Source organism: Drosophila sulfurigaster, chromosome 3 (assembly GCF_023558435.1).
Source record: "Drosophila sulfurigaster albostrigata strain 15112-1811.04 chromosome 3, ASM2355843v2, whole genome shotgun sequence".
Classification (NCBI taxonomy): domain Eukaryota; kingdom Metazoa; phylum Arthropoda; class Insecta; order Diptera; family Drosophilidae; genus Drosophila; species Drosophila sulfurigaster.
Window position 1 is genome coordinate 31,097,885 of NC_084883.1, and position 24,746 is coordinate 31,122,630.

General features: G+C 42.5%; 3 protein-coding genes across 6 annotated transcripts; 2 read left to right on the forward strand and 1 right to left on the reverse strand.

Moving 5' to 3' along the window:
- Positions 1-558: 558 nt before the first annotated feature.
- On the forward strand, positions 559-12,658 carry LOC133845172 (ras-related protein Rab-32). 2 transcript variants are annotated; one of them, XM_062279541.1, is made up of 4 exons: positions 559-1,989; positions 10,424-10,819; positions 11,610-11,753; positions 11,818-12,658. In XM_062279541.1, exons 1-4 carry the CDS (start codon positions 1,477-1,479, stop codon positions 11,926-11,928), a joined length of 1,164 nt encoding a protein of 387 aa, XP_062135525.1. In that variant the 5' UTR covers positions 559-1,476; the 3' UTR covers positions 11,929-12,658. The 2 variants fall into 2 exon arrangements, with proteins under 2 accessions (XP_062135525.1, XP_062135524.1); XM_062279540.1 differs by lacking the exon at positions 559-1,989 and adding an exon at positions 8,409-10,221.
- A 385-nt stretch (positions 12,659-13,043) lies between these two features.
- On the forward strand, positions 13,044-22,391 carry LOC133845421 (dnaJ homolog subfamily C member 13). 2 transcript variants are annotated; one of them, XM_062279878.1, is made up of 19 exons: positions 13,044-13,186; positions 13,579-13,848; positions 13,919-14,059; positions 14,128-14,272; positions 14,443-14,644; positions 14,712-15,216; positions 15,275-15,453; positions 15,512-15,719; positions 15,781-16,191; positions 16,248-16,798; positions 16,855-17,023; positions 17,082-17,849; positions 17,903-18,593; positions 18,651-19,845; positions 19,915-20,440; positions 20,507-21,376; positions 21,441-21,563; positions 21,632-21,890; positions 21,947-22,391. In XM_062279878.1, the coding sequence occupies exons 2-19, from the start codon at positions 13,657-13,659 to the stop codon at positions 22,060-22,062; spliced, it is 7,251 nt and encodes a 2,416-aa protein (XP_062135862.1). In that variant the 5' UTR covers positions 13,044-13,186; positions 13,579-13,656; the 3' UTR covers positions 22,063-22,391. The 2 variants fall into 2 exon arrangements, with proteins under 2 accessions (XP_062135862.1, XP_062135863.1); XM_062279879.1 differs by having other exon boundaries at positions 14,446-14,644.
- On the reverse strand, positions 22,145-24,613 carry LOC133845425 (uncharacterized). 2 transcript variants are annotated; one of them, XM_062279884.1, is made up of 4 exons: positions 24,522-24,613; positions 24,036-24,149; positions 23,462-23,982; positions 22,145-23,403 (listed from the first exon to the last, which is right to left on the reverse strand). In XM_062279884.1, exons 1-4 carry the CDS (start codon positions 24,596-24,598, stop codon positions 23,168-23,170), a joined length of 948 nt encoding a protein of 315 aa, XP_062135868.1. In that variant the 5' UTR covers positions 24,599-24,613; the 3' UTR covers positions 22,145-23,167. The 2 variants fall into 2 exon arrangements, with proteins under 2 accessions (XP_062135868.1, XP_062135867.1); XM_062279883.1 differs by lacking the exon at positions 24,522-24,613 and having other exon boundaries at positions 24,036-24,490.
- Positions 24,614-24,746: the final 133 nt, after the last annotated feature.

Consider the following 24,746-nt stretch of genomic DNA (forward strand, 5'->3'; position numbering starts at 1 on the left):
TACTAAATAAATAAGCCCGCATCGAAAATGTTGAGACGAATGTTGAGCATTCGATCAATCTTTCCACTAGTCACTTAAATATTTGTTAATACACGGAAAACTAACCCTAAATAATGCACTGGTGAAATGCATTCTACTTCAAGGCAGTTATAAATTTAAATATTGGAACAAATATTCCTAGGTATTGCATTAAATTAGATATAATTTGTTGTAAACGAAATTCATAGTTTTATAGATGATTAATAATATTTCTTAAGTAATTGTAAAAAGGCGGTTGTTGAAAATATAAAATATTTTGATAACTGATTTAAATAATAATTTTTTTTAATTGCATATTTTCTGGAGTATTTAATTACAATTACAATTATTGCTTTTTAATTAATGAATTGCAATTACCAATCGAAAAAGCTTCACATTTAAAAGCGAAAGAGAAACGTTCGTGCTCTTCGAGTGCAAAGTGGCGCGCGTCTGCCCAAACGGTTTAACGGTTAGGCAGCATAACCGTTTCGCTGACTGCAAAGCTCTCAGTTGTAAGCTTTCGTTCAGTTCACAATTGAATGCAACGGCGTGTGGACGTGTTGCGGTCGTGTATTTTGTGTTTGTTATTGCTCCCGCTCATGTAAAATAAAGCGAGCGTTGTTTTTGCGTGTTTCTCTCTTTGTACGTGTGTGAATTTAATTTTCGTGATACGATATTAACGTCAAGGAGCAACAACAACGATAACAACAATTAATACAATAAAACCTTATGTAATCTACGTGTGTTTGTATGTGTGTTGAAGTGAATGCTAAACAGTTTGTCGCTTAATTTGTTGCTCCACTTCTATAAAACCAGTTTACTGTTGACATTTGGTCAAAAGTGCAGCAATTGGCCAAAAAATCGTGAGTTCAATAAACCTCAAAATCGCATTAAAAGAAACGATAACCTTTTCCCTCAAATTCCCAATTGCAATAAAAATTGAATGCAATTTGTGATAAGTACGCGACAACGCTGCAAAGGTTCAAGTGCAAGCGCTTTAATTACCGTTTAAATAAAGCGCCATATAGGAGAGGGAGAGTGAGAGAGACGGGCGATAGAACATTTTTCGATTGTGTTTCGACAAGCAGCAACCAACCACATGTTGCTGTCCCTGAAAGTGCGCGAGGAGAGCGTAATGTGAATAAAAGAAACAGCATTGCTCTGGCATTAGTTAAACAAAACACTTGCCAATCAGCCACACACACACATACGCACACAAGCGTGCGAGCATATGTAGATAAAGCGCGTGCGAATGACCTTGACTGGAAGCAGAAGACAAGAGAAGCGAAGTGTGTGATAAAAACATATCAACAATAGCCCGGACTATTTGTCAAAGTCTAAAGAGCAATAACACACGCATCAACTGTTCTCACCCTCTTACACCCCACCCCCAAGGCACAACTGTTCCCCACACCCAAGAGGAGCAGCCAGCTTTCCAGGCGCCCGCTCGCTCGCTGCATGGCAACCAGCGTTATACGCTGCAGCGTTGTCTCATCCTCAGCTGGACGCCGCAACCTTTGCGATTCTTTGGCAGAGCACGGCCAACTAGCGTCTGTGGAGAAGTCCAAGTCGGTCACTCACCTTGATGCGGTAAATAGTGACAGTAGCATTGAGAACAGCTGTGCTTGCCTGGGTTGTCAGTGCAAAGTCAACGATACCGTTAACTTCAAAGCTAACGACACGTGGCCAGTGGAACACAAGCATCAGCCGTTGAACGTCGGTTCCTTGGGCACCCTCAGCGCCAAAGAGTCGCCGCTTCTAGCACGACGACAACAGCAACAGCAGGAGAAAGTGCAACAACTGATAGTCGAATCCTCACCGCACTACTCGTTGCGTAGTGCGACTCCTTCATACGCAGAGCGGAAGCCACAAATCGATCTCAGCGCCGTCGAGGCGCTCCAGCAAACAGCGGATATGCCTGCGGTACGCACCATGGATATCAATCGCAACAATGGCTATCTCTATAACGGGGTGAGTATGCCTGCAGGTCACTGCGGCTAAGCAAACACAGACACAGAGCGATATAAATGTACAAACATCTGTGCCTAAGGCAAGCGAGGGCTGCTCCATAGGTTGATGCAACTTCATTTTGGTTCAAAGCAGTAATTTTTATATAAATATGAAAATCTGTTCACCAAAGGAAAAACAAGTTTAATTAAAATTAAGAAAAGATGCAATAAACATATTCGATAGAGGCAAAAATTCACAAAATTTCATGATAAATCATGAACAAATCTTGAAAATAAGTTTAATGAAAATTTAAAAACAAGTGAAAATCAAGTTTTTTTTCTCCCAAGTTTATAAATTTCATGAGAACTTAAATTCTATCAATAAAGACTTATACATTTTTATACCCGCTACCCATAGGGTAGAAGGGTATTATAACTTTGTGCCGACAGGAAATGTATGTAACAGGTAGAAGGAGACATCTCCGACCCTATAAAGTATATATATTCTTGATCAGCGTCAACAGCCGAGACGATCTAGCCATGTCCGTCTGTCCGTCTGTGTGTCTGTCCGTCTGTCCGTCCGTCCGTATGAACACCTAGATCTCAGAGACTATAAGAGATAGAGCTATAATTTTTTTTCGACAGCATTTGTTATGTTTGCACGCAGATCAAGTTTGTTTCAAATTTTTGCCACGCCCACTTCCGCCCCCGCAAATCAAAAAAATCGAATAACAAGCGTAATTTAAAGCTAGAGTTAAAAATTTTGGTATGTATAATAATAACTACAGTAGTTATGATTCCTGAAAATTTGGTTGCGATCAGATAAAAATTGTCGGAGTTATTAAAGAAATACTTTTGTATGGGCAAAAACGCCTACTTACTAGGGGTCTTAGTTGCTTTGGCTGACAATCTGGTATATTGTGCCGTCTATGGTATATTTTGAATGCGGTACTATATCGATATACCACATATACCATTTGGTATATTTTTAGTATTTTTGCAATATATTTGGTATATTTTGAGAATAGTACCGCAAAATATATTGCTTTTATTCAAAATGGGTGGCGGGTATCTCACAATCGAGTACACTCGACTGTAGCTTTCTTACTTGTTTGATAACAATTTAAACTTAATCGAAGATGACATTATTGTCATCTTCTAAATTCAATAAAAGAATTAATTTAAATGAATTTAATAAAAACAGTATAAATAATTCAAGCGCTCCATATATTCCATAATTGAATTGTTTTTAAACATATGCAACAGCCCTCGCTGAATGTTAATGTTGTGTAAACAGCATAAAACATCAAACAATATACGCGTATAAACCAAGTTTAGCAATAAAACGCATATTGCTGCCTCAAACAATTCCATTTCCTCCTCGTCTTTTACTTAGCCATACTTTGCCTGTGGTTGTTGTGTTGTTGCCCCAATAACTAAAGGGCAAAACCTGCCCTCATCAGATACAATTATTGTCATTGTTACAAGTTTGTTGTTATTATTGTTTTGTTACTAAGTCTTCGAAACACGGTTGGGTAACAGTTTTTTACTTTTAAGTCACGGTCAAAACCTGAAAAAGCTTGTTGAAGCTCAACAAATGAGCTGAACCTCATATAAGGGAAATGTGGAAATGGAACAGCTGCAAAAATGCAATGTAAAATAATTAAAATTATGGTGAAGTGGCATTTAGTTGCATTTTATAGCTGGCGACAAAAAAAAAACCCCGATAGGAAAAACCAATAAGTATTGGAATGTTTAAGTACTATGCAACTATTTAAAGGGTATAACCAAGGTGGAAATTAGATCATAAATTTCTTAAAAAAAAATATGAGACATAAGATAAATTTGCCTGTAAAATAAACAAATTTAAAGACTCAACACATGTAATTTACAGCGTATAAGGTAGTCGTGTATACCCCACATGTGCACTCTTGATTTCTAGTTTATATTGAGTTTATTCAATCTTATGGTAGCTTATGTCATACTTAAAAGAATATTTATGGAATTTGCAGCAGTATCAGAGTCATTTAAGAGGAAATGAAATCCAATTTCCCATTCGAGACCCAGACCTTATAAACACAACGATATAAACTATAGGCCATAAAGGCAGACATGGGGACAGACAGACGGACGGACAGACAAACGGACGGACAGACAGACAGACCTTCAGCGAGACCACGTGCTATGGATGGAATGGAATTTCACTCTCGATATGCTTTCGGATATAACATATAGTAAGTAAGGGGCCAAGAGTTTGCTCGCTGGCTGTTTGTCAAGTTGTCGTCTCATTGTGGTTGACTGGGTGTGCGTCGTCTGTTTGTGTGTGTGTGAGTGTGCGTGGGTGGGTGTGTTCCGATACTTAAACGATTGCTAGTTAGATATGCTTTGTTATTATGGGAACGAACATGGTCCGAGTCGCCGCCTCAATGGCCACTTTGCTACCGTTTCCACAACGTTTCACGTCACGTTTTCGGGTCAATTATGTGGTGGAAAAGCGAAAGTCTCTCTGTGTGTGTGTGGGACTCTGAAGAACCCCACAGCGAAGCCATAGCTTAATTAAAGCGAGCAATTAAAATTGCCAACTATGTGAATCATAGTCCAGGTATAGATGCACACTGCACAAATTCCGACTGGCTAAGGACAATCTAATCACTGCGAAGCGATGACTCGACATTGCCAAGTTAGAGATAAGATAACTTTATATTATATATGACATATACAAGCGATAGTTGAGAGTGTTCACAATTCATTGAGTAATCGTGAGTATATGAATACATTTTATTTACAAGTATTTCCAATCTTCTCATTTGGACATTTCTCTTTCTCTCTTACTTAATCTCTCGGTTCGCATCGTCGCCCTCATGCCAATGCACTTTGTGCAGTTGTTGTTGTTGTTGTTGCGTTTTATATTTAGTTGGCGATTACATTGTGACTTGTGAGCTGCAGTTGATAAACCGAAACTAGCTAACAATCAAATGAAATGCACTTCCATTTCAATAATCATCACGCAAAGCTGCCACCAGCTGCGCACAAATATCATTATTACGATCTTAACTTAATAAATCATCGTTTTCGCCCCCACTTCACCCCCAATTGGCAAGGTCACGTTTTCGAAGTATCTCAGCTACGTTTCACTCTGAATAGTTTATGCATAATAAATGTATTAACAATGCGCATTTGATAGCTGCTTGGATAAGATACCGAGTATCTGGCTGATGCCATTTGCGTATCAACTTAAAGGTCGCAGACAATCTGCGAGTTTCGAGTTACAGATCTATATGTTCTGTCAACCAGAACTTGTGATTGATTCATACCATATATGTAGCTAAAGATTTTACACAATTTTCACAGATTGGAAGATTGAATATTCTTGTTAATTAGAATTGTTGTCGTCAATTGGAAATTGAGTTTACATTAATATAAATATATTCACGCGTTTACTTAATAATTAATTTAAATGACTGGCCAAAATCATTACTGAATGTTATTTTTAAATTTTAAATTTCTATTAAAAAGTTAGAGAAATTGTATTTAGTTGCGATTTGATATGAATATATGCGAAATTGTCTGTTGTCACGCTTCTTCAGTATGAATATTAATAAAATTTGAATTTCTAATAAATTTATGCAAGGCTTTAAGGGCTTTAAATATTCAGTTTCTTATTCATTTTTTAAATATTTTAATTTAATTCGTTAATAATTCTATAATTCAACAAATTAAATTTCCTATCTGTAAATATTTCTCTCGTAATCTGCATGAAGCGAAAAGTTCACTTGAAACGTGCAAAAAAGTATTGCATACTTTCGCGGGCTGCCTCAGTTTGCTGCCAAAGTGTTGCATACTTTCATGGGCGCCATTTTAGAAAATAGATTTTTCGGGCTTCAACTCGCACGTTTTGCTTTGCAATTTGTGTGGGGCGTATTACAGATTGTTTGTGCAAATTCATTGTTGCAAGGCCACGCCCCTTTGATTGTTACCTTCTGACGCCCAGAGGCGCCAAAAGGCACGTGGCTGGCGTGCAACGAACGTGCATGCAAAACAAAGCAATCAAAGTGCAGTTTGGCAAGAGAGAGAGAGAGCAATGTGGAACAATTGTGGGGAAACCGAAAAACAAAAATACGTTTAAGCCAAGAGATTGCAAAGTTTGTTTATTGTTACGTCTAGTGCACTGAGAACTCTGTAAACTTATTTTCTAATGCCACATTCGTTCTTTTGCCTCCCTAATGCGATACACATCAACGCCCCATGTGGATCCGTGTGGCTTTTGTTTAGGATTGAGGTCGGTTGGTAATTGCAACGCTTAAGAGTGGAATTCCTTTGCATGCCCCTTGCTGCTAAGTATCCTTTGCCCGGGCTTCCTGCTGACTGCTTTCCTCCCTCCCATTCTCCATGTTTATCTCGCTCCGCTTTTGTCGATTGCGTGCAAACATTTGCGGCACAAAAGACTTTCTGGTTTCGTCGAAAGTGAATTTCTAATGTTTTCGCTTTTATGGCATTCTGGTCAGACGCGGTGTCCTCAAAAACGTCCTTAAAGCGCTTTTCAATACGTTGTGAATGTGCTTTGTGGGGATTAGTTTCAGTGTTTAAAGGCTTAAAGTAGTTTTTAAATTTGTTGATAGGAAATATTCAGAATTATTATGGAAGGAATGGAAATGATTAAAAGAAATCAACAGCAAATGGATGGAGAATATTATAATAATGAAATTAGTACAATAATGAATACCTTTGAATAATTACACACAATGAAATTTTATATTTTTTATTTTGATTATTTTGTTTTTTGAAGATTTATATTTAATGAAAACATCGAAAAACTTAAAAGTTTAACTAAATAAATGTAGAAAACTTTAGGTAATTTTTGGATTACATTTGTGTGAAACTTAATTCCCATGATTATATTAATTATAGGTAAAATGAGGTGACAAGTTGTATGATGTAAAAAACTAGATAATGCATTCTTCAAATTGTAATAAACAATCTGATCAATTGAGAACTGAGAACCGCAGCGACTGTCATAGATCTGTTTGATTTGTTGTGTTCTATTTAAATTGGAATTGTGTTGTGGTTCGATTACTCTAAAAATTGATCTTATCAGTCGAGGGTTACGTGAGACATGAGAGACATTGACATGACATCAGAGCTCAGATGGGACTTCCGCATGCCCCAAGCGAACCCCCGTAACCCATTTACATACCAAGTAGTGTGTTGTTTTGTATTGTATGTATGTGTGTGTGTGTGTAATTTCATATACTCGTAGGCGATATGTCTTTATTGTGGCTTACCACGTTTTGTAATAAACGTAATTCTATCTTGACTTTGTGTGACTCTTGGCTGGCACTAGGTAAAGACAAACGAGACAAATAGTTAACAACACAGAGAGAAAGTAAATGGTCTTAAATGAGAAGAAGTCAATTTTTTTATAGTAATACAAAAATCATAATTTAAGAACAAAAATTTTAGTACAACAAATAAGCGTGGGAAATGGAATACATAACACATTTAAATTTAAATCTAGACCACAAAATTATAGAATTAATTTCACATGCTTGAACTGTTTTTAATTTATGGTAAATAAATAGAAATATTATTGCATTCGATTTATTTGAATCTCAATTAATCATTGCAACTAAAAGTAGTTCGTTAATTAATTGCCAGTTTTTGTACTTGTTTCATATGACAGTGTCTATTTCTCTCAGTGTATTCAACCACTTAAACAGTCCGTCATTCAGTCCGTCATTCAGTCCGTCATTCAGTCCGCGAGTCAAGCACCCACAACACCCATATGTAAATGATGATTCTTTGACTTTAGCTGGCGCAAATCCTCGTCACTCGAAGGAAGCCAGCGAAGTGCGTGTCATGCATTTTTTGCTGCCTCAATGGGTTTGGAAGCCAATGTGAGTGGCATTAAAACTGGAGCCAATTGCAGGCACAGGTCAAGCATAGCCAACATCAACACGTCGATGATGATGTCCAGCCCCAGATGTCGCGCCTCATTGGGCTGCAATTGATGACGATGTCAACGGTGATCAATTGCAGTTGCAATTGCGACGCCCTTGAGCCTAATGACAAATGTCTGGCAAATAATCTTTAGTTTTTAGTATTTGGTATCAAGCAAAAGCTTTATACTTGTGTCCAAGATCAGTTAAAACGATTGATAAGCGTTGCTTCGGCCACATTCCACTTTGGATCTCAGAGCAGTTGTCTCACGACGCTCAATGCAACAATATTTCGCAAGTGCAGCGCGGACAGTGTTGGTAAGCGACCCAAACTGCGTTTTGCAAAAATTTTGTGTGTGTGTGTGTTGTAATTGAAAACCATTTTGGGGCTCAACCGCAGTGGGGGTGCGGGGGAGGCGTGTGGCCTGAGGCGTGGCGCAAAAATTGATATAAACCCAAGCGTGAAGATTTGAGCATTTCAGTGCGCGTTTGTTGAGCGCGCGTTTCGGTCACCTCGCGACTCGAGACTCGAGAGACGGGGCCAGGATTAGACCTGGATACGATTTAGTTATAGTCCCTCATCCCTTCCCTGCCGCCCGCAAAATATGCCAAACGCGGAACCAAAAAAAGGCAAAAGCAAAGCGAGTAAAGCGAAAGAGGCAACATCAGAAGCGGAAGCAACAGCAGCAGTTAAAGGCAGAGCCGGAGCTGATGCAGCAGTCAAGGCAGTGAGATCGGAAGCTGGAGCAGAGGAAGCAACTGCCACAGAAGCTGGCGCATCGACAGCGGATGAACTGGAGGCAACGCAGTCAAAGGTCAAGACACGTTCCCGCTTCTCGGCCGCCTTTCGCAGTCTGTCCAAGTCGAAGACGCCCAAGAAGGAGCAGGAGCAGCAACCGGTTGGTAGTGGAGCTGAGGACGTGACCAGCATTGGGGACATAAGCACCGACAGTGGCATCAAGGCGGGTCAGAAAAAGAAGAGTTTGACACGGCGTTTGCTGCTCGGCAGTCTGAAGAAAAGCAAAGTGCGTCCACACAGCATAGCGACCAGCGATGACATTAGTGTGAGAAGCAGCAGCAGAGAGATTTTAGGTGGAGGTGTGAGTGGAGGAGGAGGGGGAAGGGGAGGCAACACATTACCATCGCCCAGCAGCAGCACGCTGCAGATAACCATAAGTGGCAAGAAAGTGGAGACGGTCAAAGGCAAACCGAAGAGCAAAAGCAAAAGCCAGAGCCAAAGCAGAGGCGCAGTCAGCGAGACGACAACGGATTACCTGACACCAACGACAGCAGCAGCAACAGCGACAACAGCGACAACAATTGCTGTTGCAACTGGAGGCGACAAAGCAACAAGCACAACAACGACAACGACACAATCCACAACTGGCAGCAGTCGCACCACAAAGCTAATTGTGGCCAAGGTGTCCAAAGAGCCAGTTGCCAAGAAGAAGCTCAAAGCAGCGCAGACCACAGCACAACAACAGCAACAACAGCAACAGCAGCAACAGCAACAGCAACAACACACACTGCCTCTCTTGGAGGAGAAAATCGTTATCACCGAGAGCAAGCGAGATACGCCGCCGCGTGAGCGAGCACCGGCGAAGCCAAGTCGTGCCAACATTCAGTCGTCAGCCAGCAGCGGAGCAGTGCGCAAGCAGAGTCGCCACGAATTGATGCAACAGCAGCAACAGCAACGCGGACATCGACTCTTTAGACCCCTAACTACATTCGACGGCCCAACAACGGCCAGCCTAGAGCAGCCAGTGACGTCGCCAGCGACGCCTCCAAGCCCAGAGCCACTGCCACCCACATATCCACCTCCGCCACCGCCACCCAGCTCCACAATCGTTGTGGTCAGTCTCAGCGACGTCGAGGAGTCCAGCCGCAGCACAGACAACGTTTCGCTAGCCGAGAGTGCGGGTCAACACATCGCGCGCTCGCCTTCGCCTCACAGTCCGCACAGCTCAGCACCTCAGGTGCGCTTTGCCGTTGGCAGCGCTGTGCGCGGTCCCGCCGCTGACGCCTACGAAGCGGCGCTCGCAGCTGCCGCCTCACAGCAGCCCAGCTCGAACGAGGAGACGAGCGATTCCAGTTTGCGTCGCCTGAGCTTTGCCCAGCAGCAGTTTGCGTTGAGTGATCACGACAGCATCGAGGGAAGGCGTGAAACGTTGCGATATCAATCGGTTGCGAGTGATTACAACGAGGACGATTCACGCTCAGACGACGAGGAGGCGGCAGCGGAGGAGCAGAAGGAGCAGAGGGTGGGCAAACCTATGCCGGCCTTTGGTGATTTGACCATGGCACAGGAAATGGAACCGGTAAAGTGTCGCCACTAAATCGCAGTTTGCAGCTGCAGCTGAAGCCGCAAAAGTGTTGCGTTTGCCCTCGTCTATTGTAGCATTTAAGTCCCCCTTTCCCTTCCCCTCTCTAAATGTGGGTGGGTGTGTGTGTGTGTCATTCAACTGTTGACAACTGTTTAACTCAATCGCAATCTTTGTTCACCTTTTTTGCTTTTTGCAGACCATCATGTCGCCCAGCAGCGAGAAGCGCGAACATCTCTACAAGATTCTAGTCATCGGTGAGCTGGGAACGGGCAAAACATCGTTCATCAAGCGCTATGTGCATCAGTTCTTTAGCCAGAACTATCGTGCCACCATTGGCGTTGATTTTGCCCTCAAGGTGCTGCACTGGGATGCCAATACGATAGTGCGACTGCAGCTCTGGGATATCGCTGGCCAGGAGCGCTTCGGCAACATGACCCGTGTCTACTACAAGGAGGCGGTCGGTGCCTTCATTGTCTTCGATGTGACGCGCAGCGGCACTTTTGATTGTGTCAGCAAGTGGAAGGAGGATCTGGACTCCAAGGTGCAGCTGCCCGACGGCAGTCCCATACCCTGCATATTGCTGGCCAATAAAGTGAGTACTCCCAACACTTTACTAAAAAGATCGCAGACTTCATTGTCAGTTGTGATATTACTAATAATAATAAATAGATAAATTACGAAAACTTTTCGGAAAATTTTCAGAGCTGAAATGATTGTTAGACTCTTCTCGTGTAACAAGATTTTAGTATACTAAATTAGGATTTCTGATGTCATGAGTATCTAATAGAATAGTTAGTATTATTTAACAAACTTTTTAATTTAGTGTATCCACTCTTAAATATACAATCTTCGCTTGGAAAACAAAAACTTAAATGTAATATTGCTGAGAATTTAAGACAATTATTCATAGATTATACTCAGCTATTCAAAGTGGGATTCAAAATATGCTGGATAGAATAGAAAGTATTTAAAATAAAATATTCCAAATGAAAAGTGCTATAAAATATGAATAAAATAGATAATAACATAATATATTGTTATAAAAAATGTTTTCTAAGTGCATTTTTTTGTTATTCAACGAGTGTTCCGATTCCGAAATGGAAACATAATTTAGGTTTACTCAAAATCAAAATTACAAAATTCAATTAGCTATAAATACCAAATTTAATTAAACATTCTTTTTAGTCCTCGAAAAAATAATATTTTAGATAAAAAGTTAGTAATAATAGTATAATAAGAATAATTACAAACATTAGACACTTCTTTGAAATTCAATATTTGTATAAGATTTAATTTGATATTTACAATTTACAATTTTATAAGGGTGCCTGTATATAGCAACTGAATAATTAACAATTCATACAACTAAATCTATTCAACAGTGCGATCAGGAGAAACAGGGCATTGTGACGCAGCCGGAGCGAATGGATGAATATGTGCGGGAGAATGGCTTTGCCGGCTGGTTTGAGACTTCCGCCAAAGAGAACATCAACATCGACGAAGCCGCTCGTGCCTTGGTGAATAAAGTAAGTAGATAATCCCCATATCTATGTAAGGTGCATTCAACTAATCCTCTGTTATTCCCTTTAGATACTCATCAATGACAAACTGATAGCTGCCGATGCAAATGATGAGGAGAAATTCAATCTGAGCACTGCCGGCGAAGCGGGCGCAGAGGCGAAGAACAAATGCTCCTGCTGACCTGACCCGGCTGCAGACAGCATTACAATTTAGATGGGCTTTAAACACACCAAAGTCTGAGCGTGTCCACGAGCAACTTTTTTGATAAAGATAACAATAACAACAAAAATGAAAATGAAAAAATTATGCTTAGGATTTTATGTAAAGTGTATCTAAGACTTAGTGTCTCTTCATTATCATGATCATTATCAGCATCAACATCATTATCGCTATCCATTCATCTCGTTCTCAGTGTGAGATATGTGAAATAGTTTACCTGGCCTGATCTTAACACCTTGCTTGGCCTGTCTATATAATTTACGAGCGAGCTCATCTCGGAACTGGAGCGCAGTGCGTGAATTTATATCATAGCCCATTTCTTATCTATGCATACAATACAATACGATTATATAATACTTATAAATACCATATATCCTACACTAGAGCTCAGAATCAGATAGGGCAGCAGCATCATTATACTCTCTCACATTTGTGTAAAATACGAATCGTTGAATTGTTTTTTGTTTGTTTTGCTTTTGTTATAAAGATTTTTATCTTGCATTTTATACATACCTACATACATATACGTAAACATATTATAATACATAGTACACACCTACACACATTCACACACACACACGAAAACTCTGCCATCTTTATTTGCATTTAGATAAAAACACAGATTACAGCAGAAAAAAACAATTGTGTCTGCACGCAATCAAATAAACTTTTTAATTGTAGTTAAGCCAAAGCTGAGAGTGTTTTATTGTGGCTCGCAATTCATCAAGTGCGTTATAATCTCTGCTAAAAGCCACGTGCAAAAATTCGATCATACTGTTCGTGTCCATTGCATCCCATTGTAAGTTTGAACAGCGCGCCGTTGTGTGCTTTCGATATCTTATCGTTAAGCACAATATCGATAGACAACCTAGTTGTAATAATATCAACTTATGGAATCAAGTGTATTTATTGTTTCAGAAATAAATATTAATAGGGAAGTAATCTAATGAACGCTAAAGCATATTTAGCAAAGTTGTGTCGTTAATTTAACTATAAATAATTTATAGCAACTCACAGCAATGGATCCCTGGCCAGTATTGCGAACCAAAACGTTGGTTTATTTTGTATGTTTCGCATTCGGTCACATTGCTTGCTGCTATTGTAAAAAAATGCAAATGCAAAAATTGCGAATAACTAAAACGTTAAATAGTTAATAGAACCAATCAAAAATAATTGTAAAAGTTTATTGCAAGCAGGTGTGATGTTTTAAGTGTTTAAGGTAAGCAATGGGGAAATAAAGAAGTGCAAACTGCAATAGCACTAGTAATACACTTAAGCTAATTAGATACGCCGCTGTTTCTGATTGGATCCATCGTCGTTGTCGCTTTCGTCGTTGTTGTTTGCTGTCGTCGTCACGTTTACTCCCCTTTTCGGTCTTTGTGTTGTTGTGTATGGGGGCCGCGGCCGCGTCGTCGTCGTTGTTGTTGGCATTTCAAATGATAAAAACCCACAGTTCAGTTGATTAATCAGCATAAGAAAAAATTATGCTTTTTGGACGATTAGTCGTGGCTGCATGAATCAGCTGGCTAGCGTTCCAGCGTAGCCGCCTATAAAAAAGAAAACAAAGCTACCAAGTAAAAATAATTGAATGGTTTTTGCCTATCGTTGCAGTTTTTTTTTTGTTGTTTCAATTAGCGGAGTCAATAGTCGGTTGGGTGATAAAACACAGTGCACATTCTTGCTCCAGAGATGTTGCCGCCAAAGGAGAACGTCGATCTGGAGTGCTTCATTGTGACGAAGCACTCATGGAAAGGCAAATACAAAAGGATACTTTCCATTGGCACTGCCGGCATTTCCACCTACAATCCGGACAGATTTGATCTAACAAATCGCTGGTCCTATTCGGATATTGTAGCTGCCGCACCCACAAAGACCACAAATGTATGTTAAATGTTAATACGATTATATTAAATTAAATTAATTCAATTAACTTCACGAATATGCATCACAGATTCCCAATGAATTTGTGCTCACCATTAAGAAAGACAAGAAATTGGATACGATCAAACTTTCTTCGGAATATCGCAACGATATACTCAGCTCGATTTTGAAATATTACAGGGAATTTGCTGACAAGCCTAAAAATGCTCTGGTAAGCAATTCAATGTGGTTTCTCTTTGTCCCAGTCAATCTTCAATTGTTTATTTTCTCAAACCGCAGCGATTTAATGCGTATAAATACCATTGGTCGGGCATAAGCTTACCCACTGTGCTGGAGGTAACCCCCTGTTCCCTCGACCAATTGGATCCCACAACGAATGATGTGCTCGCCAGCTATATGTACAAGGACATTGAAGGAATAATAGGTAGCTATAGCACTCATGGCTATGCGAATGCTGCAGTGCATCCAACATTTGCCTAGAGTTGTGATCGCGCCTCTTGTCCGTGTGTTGTTTCCTATGTTTAATTCATGTTCGCCTCTTTTTTTATTTTACACTCATCTTGTGGTATTTTCGTTTTACGCGCACGTTTTAAGCAGGCATCTCGGACTACGACAATGGCATTGTGATGGCCTATGGCGGCTTCAGCCGCCTCCACATGTTCAAGGCGCTCAATCACCATGAGATTGTGCAGAACATTGCTCAACGCTCCTCGCAATTTCTTGGCATCGAGACCAAAATACTCAAAAGTCAAATAACGCTTGAACAATTCGAGCGACAGCGTTTTGGAAAGTACAGGCAAGTGATTATGAATGATTCCCAATTCAACATTCAATTATCAATCGTTTCTTTGTTTACAATGCAGCGGGGATCAGTTCCAAACATCGATGACCGAGTTCACAGTGCAAAAGATAACGCCACGGCATCCGGATCCCGTAAAGCGTATACTCTGCCTCACTGAGGTGACGCTGTTGGAGCGCGATCCACAAACGTATAGCGTCTGCACGCTGCGTCCGCTCTGCGATGTGTTTGCTCTTGTGCGCGATAAAGACAATCTACAGCGCTTTTGCATTGAGTATAAGAATGGTATTGTACGCAGCTATAGCACCAATGATCGTGATTCTTTGTTGGCCACTGTGTTGGATGCTGTGCGCTCTAGTGGCAATCAGGATGTGCACATACGCATTGGCAATACCCCGCGTGGCAAACGTTATGTGCCGCTTAACAGTTCGGTGGATGAGGAGACTGAGGCTAGTCTGTTGCGTCTGGTTATCAACAATTTCCAGAACCAAACCAAACGTCATGAGATACTTGAGCGTTTCAATGCCAATGTGCCACACAGCGGACTCAACTACAGTGTGACGCAAGATGTGAGTGAAGTAATAGTTTCTTATTGCATATTGAGTAAGTTATGTTTGTCGGTTACAGAGTTTATTTGCCGAGAACAAGGAGAAGCTCATTTTAAGTGCGTTACAAGCGCTGGCACAAAAGGAACTCGACAGTCCAACGGCACAGCTGACCAACACAGAACTGGAGGCCATCTTTCATGCGCTGACCCGATTGCTGGCTAGCAAAGTGGGTTACGCCGCCTTCACCAATCTTCCGGGGTAGGCAATACAGTTGCATTTAATCTTAAAACCTTATAACAACTTATATGCTTTGTAGTTTTCGTGAAATCATTGGCTCCAAGATTGTGGCTGCGTTGCGTCGCAAGGATCTGGCTGTTACGTACTCGGCTATTGATATGATCAACTCGTTGATGCATTCAGTGAACACCGATCATGACCTCAAGCAGGAGCAGCTGAACAAATCTTCCATATTATCATCGAAAACATTTCTAGAAACGCTGCTCAACATGTGGACAACGCACGTGGTATGATAACTTTAATTTAAAGCTTTACTTCAAACTCTTTCTAATTTGAATTTATTCACAGAGCCATGGCAGTGGAGCCTTGGTGCTGTCAGCGATGCTGGACTTTATGACCTTTGCGTTGTGTGTGCCTTACAGCGAGACCACCGATGGCAAACAGTTTGACACACTCCTCGAGCTGGTGGCCGATCGTGGACGCTATCTATACAAACTGTTTCAGCATCCATCGCTGGCAATTGTCAAAGGCGCCGGTTTGGTGTTGAGGGCCATCATCGAAGAAGGTGAACTGCATGTGGCCCAGCAAATGCAAGCATTGGCGCTGGATGAGGCGGCACTGTGTCGCCATTTGCTGGTGGCACTCTATACGCCCTCTAATGATCCCACATTGATAACGCATCGTCAACTATCACGTCATTTGATTGGCCTTTGGCTAACAGACAGTGATGAGGCCATGGAACTGTTTAAACGCATTTTCGTAAGTTACATGGTGATGAAGTAGTGACTTTTAGTAATGTACTCTCCATAATTTAGCCCGCTGGTCTGTTGACCTTCCTGGAAACGGAGGAGACGGTGCCCGAAACGGATGTGGAGGAGGACAAATTGAATTTTCGCGATAATCTCAAATTTGCAATTCAACATTCCAAAAAAACTCGCAAGAATGTGATAGAGAAGCATTTGCAAGGCATTAAGCATTGGGGCATGAACCTCATCGAGCAGCAGGATACTGCTGCCCAGGCGTTAAAGAATCGTCCTGTCGTACTGCGCAATCGTCGGCAAAAGAAGAAAACTTCGGATGCCATTGTCAATTTGCCGTATTTCTTTTACAATTTTGCCAAAGACCACAGTTTGCCTAATCTCATCTGGAATCATAAGACCCGAGAGGAGCTGCGCATGTGCCTGGAGAATGAGTTGCGTCAGTTCCTCAACGATCGCGACTTGGCTGGTCAAATGATCGTGGCCTGGAATTATCAGGAATTCGAAGTGGGTTATCAGTGTCTGGCCGATGAAATCAAAATTGGCGACTATTATATACGTTTGATACTGGAAAAGGATGACTGGCCGCAGAATCTGGTCAAGGATCCGTAAGTCGATCAATTTGAAACTTTAATTGAGTATTAATGTTTTTCGTTCTTGACAGGATTGAGCTATTCAATGCTTTGTATCGGCGTGTGTTGTGTCGTCAGCGCGTCAACGATGATCAGATGACAGTGTTTTCATTACAAGCGCTGGCTAAGGTCTACAGACGCTATCACAAGGAGATTGGCAAGTTCAGCGACATGTCCTACATCCTGCAGTTGAGTGATCGCGTAAGTCACATGAAAGAATATCTTAAACTTGTCTTAATTTCAATATCTCTCTCTGCAGTGCCTTTCTCCGTCCATGCGTGATGCCTTAATCAATCTGATATCGTGTCTGGTGCTGGAGAAGTCGAACTGTCGTGCGCTCATCGATCATGTGCAGTGTCTCGTTGATCTGATCACACTCGCACATCTGCACAAGGGTCGCGCTCAATTGAACACGAAAACCAACGTTATTGAAGCTGGTCCCAATATGTCGGCATATGAGGAGAAGGATTGGTACTACAACATCGAGAAGGATGGCCAAAAAGCAGAGCGTCAGGGACCCATTACCTACTCCGAGCTGAAGGAATTGTGGCAAAAGGGACAGATCACGCCCAAGACACGCTGTTGGGCTATTGGCATGGATGGTTGGCGCTCGCTGCAGCAAATACCACAGCTCAAATGGTGTCTCATTGCCAAAGGAACGCCACTCTACGATGAAACGGAGTTGGCTTCGAAGATACTCGACATATTGATCAAATGCACCAGTTTCTTTCCAAGTCGCACGCAGAATGGCGATGCTGTGCTCATCCCCGGCCCCAAGTTGTCACGCAAGTTGTCCGAGTTCATTTGCCTGCCACATGTGGTGCAAGTTTGTTTGACCCACGATCCGGGATTGTTGGAGCGAGTGGCGACATTGTTGTGCCAGATTATGGAGGACAATCCAGAGATGCCCAAAGTCTATATGACGGGTGTTTTCTACTTCATGCTTATGTACACGGGCAGCAACATTTTGCCCATCACACGTTTCCTTAAAATGACACACATGAAGCAAGGTTTCCGCAGCGAAGAGGTAAGTGTATTGTCGCCCCTTAAGAATTCCATTAAGTTCTTTTCTCTATGTAGACCTCGCAGTCGGGCATTATGCATCGCAGCATTCTGGGACAGTTATTGCCGGAGGCCATGGTGTGTTTCCTGGAAAATTACAGCGCGGACAAGTTTGCCGAAATCTTTTTGGGCGAATTCGATACGCCCGAAGTGATTTGGAGCTCGGAAATGCGTCGACTGCTTATCGAAAAGATCGCCGCACACATTGCTGATTTTACGCCACGATTGCGTGGACACACAATGGCACGATATCCATATCTCGCTATACCTGTCATTAGCTATCCGCAGCTGGAGAATGAGCTGTTCTGTCACATTTACTATTTGCGTCATTTGTGCGATACACAAAAGTTTCCCAACTGGCCAATTTCGGATCCGGTGCAACTGTTGAAGCATACATTGGATGCGTGGCGTAAGGAGGTGGAAAAGAAGCCACCACAGATGACCATACAACAGGCTTATCAAGATCTGGGTATTGATCTCACCAAGACACCCAAACCAGAGGAGTCAGTGATACGCAAGAGCTACTATAAACTGGCGCAAATGTATCATCCGGATAAGAACCCCAATGGTCGTGAGATTTTTGAGAAAGTCAATCAGGCTTACGAGTTTTTGTGCTCGCGCAACGTATGGAGTTCTGGTGGACCGGATCCCAACAATATTGTGTTAATACTACGCACACAAAGCATTCTCTTTGAGCGCTATCCCGATGGTGAGTTAAACCCAACGTTTATATATTGAATGTAGTATTAATTCCACTCTTTAACAGTGCTGCGTCCTTATAAGTACGCTGGCTATCCGCAACTCATCAAGACCATACGCTTAGAGACACGCGACGACGAGCTCTTCTCCAAGGAGGCACAACTGCTGACTGCCGCCTCCGAGCTGTGTTATCACACCGTGCACTGCTCCGCACTGAATGCTGAGGAGCTACGTCGCGAGGAAGGCATCGAGGCGCTGCTGGAGGCTTACACACGCTGTGTTTCCATACTGGGCGTCGATTCCAAGCCAGACTCGCTGCACTATCAAGTCATTTCGAATGTGACGCGTTGCTTTGAGGTCGCCTGCAACTTTGAGAAGTGCAAGCAGAAGATCATTCAGCTGCCGCAGTTGCTCTCGGATGTCTGTCGCGTTGTGTACTTCAAGCACACGTTGTCAGTCAGCCTTGTGACCAGTTTGGCTGCCAATAACTATGATCTGCAGTGCAATCTGTCTCGCAATGGTGTGCTCTGGTCGCTGCTGCTGTTCATCTTCGAGTATGACTACACGCTGGACGAGAGCGGTGTAGAAGTGAGCGATAAGTCCAATCAACAGCAGTTGGCCAATAATCTGGCCAAAATGGCTGTGTTGGGTTGCATTGGCCTCGCAGGCTACAGCATGGAATTGCGTAACAAACCCATCACGGGCAGCGAATCCAATTCGCCGGCTACATCGTCCAATTCCGCGCCTGCCATCAAGCCGAAGCCAACGACTGCTACAAATTCAGCTTATACGCAAAATGCGCACAATCCGCTGCAGAGCAAGCAGCTGGCCATCACCACGGGCAAGGAGAAGGAGACAGCAGTGGTGCTTAGCAAGCAGGACTCCAGCGTTAGCAGCGACACTTCGAGCTCCACGCCCACAGACAGCGATCAGCATCAGCAGCAACAACAGCAGCCACGTCCCAGTGCCATTCAGCAAAAGTATATTGTCACAGGGGAAGCGAAGAACTCGCTGGTCAAGCAGGTGTTGGATCGTCTGCTCACGCGCTACATTGCCAATCAGCTGGCCACCGCAACGGACAGCGAAGTGCTCAAACTTCTCACGGCCAACACACGCAATCCGTATCTCATCTGGGATAATGGAACGCGGGCGCAGCTTAAGGATTTCCTCGAGCAACAGCGCACGGCATCCGCTAAGGAGACGCACGAGGATATTGCACAAGTCTATGAGCTGGTCGCCAGCTTCGAATTCGATGCACACAAGTAAGTAAATCCTTAGTTATCAAAAAGCAAACTACAGTGTGTGACATAAATATCTTTATTCCCTTGCAGAGATGAGTTGCAGATTGGTGGCATCTTCATACGCATCTACAACGACATGCCCACGTTTCCCATTGTCCAACCCAAGCAGTTCATTATGGATCTGCTGGAGTACTTAAAGCATGCCTATCAGTTCCTCAACCAGAAGAAAACAAGGCAGTTGCGACCGCCGCCAGCTGCAGCGCCTAAAATGGGCAGTGATGGCATACTAACGCCGACACTGGCGCCCAATCATCCTCAGCTGAAGCAGCAGCAACAGTCGGACGGCAAAGCGGGCAGCACCTTTGACGATGTGCTCAATGCCTACAATCGTTCCAAGAGTCGCAAGAAGCTCGAAACAGATGCTCAGGCGGAGCAACAGCTTTCCCTGCAGCAGTGCAAATATGATTTTGCCACCGACAATCAGTTGGAGCTGCATATAACCATGGTACTGCGTGCCCTCATTGCTGTGATCAAAACCAATGCAGAGGTTGAGATCCAATGCATTGGTAACTTTGATATGATCTTCGGTTTCCTTGCCAACAATATATTCGCTGATGTAAGTAATACGAAAGTCCAGTTTTCAAAGGAAATATTAAATTACTATTCCTAATTGTTTTTGCAGAGTTCGACCGTCAAGGCTGTGGCACTGGAAGTTGTTGCTCTGGTGTCGCGCAACAAGGAGTGTGTCTCGGAGGTTGCTGCCTGTGAAATTCTTGGTAACTATTTGGTGGCACTGAAGGATCCCGAGCTGCGCGCCAGCCAAGTGAAGGTGCTGGAAACACTCTCAGGACTGATGAACGTCCAGGAGATGATCAAGGAGGCTCAAACGAAGGGCGCAGTCATATATTTGCTGGACATGTTCTGCAACTCACGCAATCCGCAAATACGCGAAATGTGCGCTGAAATTTTGGCCAAGATGACAGCAGATCGTCTTAGTGGGCCCAAAGTGCGCATTACAATATCCAAGTTTTTGCCAGCGCTGTTTATCGATGCCATGATCGAGTCGCCGGCCACATCGGTACAGCTCTTTGAGTCCATTCATGAGCATCCAGAGTTGATTTGGAACGATAATACGCGCTCCAACGTATGTGATGCCGTCGCCGATAGCTGCAATAGATTCTACCAGCAGCAAAAGACAAATGCCAGACACTTGTGGAAGGATCCCGAGGTGCTGAAGGACATTGTATCCAATGAGATTGTTGTCGCAGGTGTTTATTTGCGACTGTTTGTTAGTAATCCCGCCTGGACGCTTCGCAAACCCAAACAATTCTTATCGGATCTTTTGGATTTCGTTGTCGAGCAAATTAGCAAGAGCTCTGTGGAACCAGATGTGCTAGACTTATCAACCACAGCGCTTGTCGAGTTGCTGCGGTCACAGCCCAATCTGTCAGACGATATACCCGTCCTGGGTCACATACCCAAGCTGTTTAATTTGCTCTCAGTGCAGCCAAAGAACACGCTATCAGTATTACACCAGCTGTCGCTCTCTGAGGTAAGACTGTTCCCTAAGAATTTTCCCTAAAGACTTTACTAATTGTTTCACTATTCTTTTGCAGTTCTGTGTAAGCGCCATCTCACAGACGGAATGCATTGCACCGCTCAAAAAGTGCATGGAACACAATCGGGACTGCATCGAGAAGGCCTGCGAAACATTGAGTCGTCTTTTCAAACATCAGCATGTAAGTGCCAGTTCTTTGGTTCTGGCTTTATTATGAAAATGTGTATTTAATTTTACTTTTGTTGACAGGATTCGTTGATCAGTCAATCACTGGAAGTGGGCCTCATACCATTCCTGCTGGGATTGCTGGACAGCCGCTTGGAATTCGTGGACAATGCATCGGCAGTAAAAGCACAAATTGTCGCTGCGCTCAAGGGCATGACGCATAATCTCAATTATGGTGATCGTGTGACGCAAATATTGCTCAAGCATCCAGTGTGGGCCGAGTTCAAGGATCAGCGCCACGATCTCTTCATCACCGATACCAACATACGTGGCTATTTGACTGGTTTGTTATTTAGTTTCCTTTAAAGTAGTTCTGGTTAGTAATACTTATTTTTTTAGGCGTCAATCCGACGGCGGGATACCTCACCGCAGGACCAGCGCAAAACGTTGAAGTGCTCACCTCACCACCGCCTATGGATCGCGATGATCCTTCGGCACGCCCGCCAATTGATTAACGGCTCCTAATTTACCGCAGCCATGCGAAAGTTAAGCATCATTTATGAGAATGAGAGTTGGTCGAGTCTTTTGCTTTGCAGCAGGCATCCCATTTATTGTATTAAAAGTTTTTTGCATAATTTTACACATGTCGTGCTGTCGCAATCAGGAAATCAGGAAAAACGTCAGCATTCAAAGCAAACATATTAACAATCTGTAACAAAGTCTACGAAGTGTTTAATTTTTTATATTTATATGAATTGTATAAATAATTAGTTAATAGCTAATATACACATACATCTTAACTAAAGCATGCATAAAGTGATTATACATATGTATTATGAATTAAAAGCAGAATCATTAAAAATGAATCATGTTCTGAATATACTCAACTTTTTGTGTTTTTCTTTGCAAATTCAAATTAATTCGTTAAACCAGAGAAAATACCAAATACGCTACTTTTTTGCATCCTAGTATTTTGCCACTACAGTACAACGGTCACTCTTTTATTGATATCAAAATATAAACAATGTCGCTGGTCGCTGATTATAGCGATTCCTCTGAATCGGATGAAGAAAGCGGTAGCGAACACGAAGAGAAAACTAAATCAGAAAGGTAATTAAAATATATAACTATATTTATGGTTTTAATAACGCACACTTTCGCCAGCCCGCCACCCGCACAAAAACCATCAAAGTTGCCCAGTGCCAGCGCTGCTCTGGACAATGCAGCCACCAAAAAAGTAGGCGATGTTTTCAGCAATCCATTCCTTGAGGCAGAACTGCACAAGAAGGCTTCGTTGGAACGCCACGTCAAAATGGTCAATAACGATACACATTTGCAGTTGAAAAATGGCCGCAAAATCTGCTGGAACTATAGAAAGGGTCGCTGTCGTTTTGGCACAAGCTGTCAATATGCCCACGATTCGGACTTATCCTTAGACGCTGCGGATGGTAAGGAAGCCAAGCCGGAAACGTCAACAGCGCCAGCATTCACCAACCAATCCAGTACGAGCAACAAACGAAAGCGTCCAGGACTTGGCGATTCCATACAGCCAGGCAAACGCGTCATAAAATCGTATCAACAGCAGCAGCATCAAGGAACAGGAGTACGACGAGCTCCCTACTAAATGACACCAGCATCTGTAATGCGCAACAAGCAGCTGCCTTCGCTGATACCGAAGCTGTTGCTCAAAATTCTCAGCAAACGCAGATCATTGTTCGACTCATCTGGCAACTCGAATGTCATTGAAAGCGTACATACGGAATCCCAATAGTCGCCCAGCAAGTTACCATCCTCTGGTGCCTCTGGACTGTATTGGGTTAGATAATCCTCATTATCGTCATCATCATCGACTGCCCCTATAGAAATATATAACTGTAAATAAATGTAAATCAAAACAATATTTCAACTCTTTACCATCTTCACTTGTCATTGACAAATTGCCAATCACAAAAGCGATGCCATGTTGGGCAGCTAAAGTTCGCATCAGCATTGCCAGTTGATTTAGCCATCTACGTCCCATATTCCGCTCGTGAGCACTACGAAAGAAGATGAAACTGGCCGCCAAACTATCGATAAGGACCAGTTTAATGTGGGCTATGCTATCATCACCACTGGATATCTGCTCTATCATGTTGTCTAGTGCTTTAATTAAAGACTCCGCTGATGAACAGACTATAACATTAATGGCTCGCATGCAACTTTTAATGGCATCGGTATCCAAATGGCGATCCTGAAGCATTTGATGAATACGTCTGCTGTCAAAGTCTCGCTTTGTGTCCAGGAACAACACTTGTCGATAGTCGCGGTATTGGCAAACAAAGTTCACTGCCAATGTGTTTAGTAGCTGAGTTTTACCCACTCCAGACTCGCCATAAACTTCCCAAATGCGACCTGGACGGAAAGGTTGGCCAATCGCTTCTAGCAATTTATCGAACCTGTAAGAGTTGCGAAATAAGTATTGCATTGTATTAGTCTCTCTTTTGCTCACTCTTCAATGCCTGTGGAATAGCTGAAAGGTTGCTTTTGATAGAGACTGCTGAACTTAATGCTCTTCACTGAGAACAGCAGCAGCTCCCCCTTTATTTGCTCCACTTGGTCAATGCTGAGGGCGAGAAATTTATGCAGGTTCTGCGCGTCAAGGAATTCGTGTAGTGTATTGATTTTCTGCTTCTTGAGTAATTTTAGATGATATTCCGACAGTTGTTTGCCGATTCTCGTTTGTGCAAGTAAGGATTTTAGATCTTCTTTGTCTGCCATAACTTTGACTGTGTTTCTGATACTGATCGAAATGCGCGCAATGGCAATGCTTATCTATCGATTAGACTTCGATTACTAATCGAATTTGGTATATACTAGCTGATGTTAATTTGAATTTTAAGCGCCAACGAACAGTTGGAATAGTGAATTTCTAAGCTTAAACAATTAACTACTAAAGTGAATTATCTACGCGTAAAGTTGATAGATTTTAAATTACATAAGATAAGTCACGTTTTCAATGTAAAGCACATTCGAGTTACTTGGGACATGTTGATCTGACCGATGCTGACTCATGAATGGGATCAAACAATGATGCTATCGTGTGCACACACTTCCATTTATATACATAGTAGTATACTCTTATGTGCAATCATTATGGAAACCCCCAGGCACACATACTTATGTGCATAGTCTACGCTTTTATCTCAAAGTTTCGCGTCTC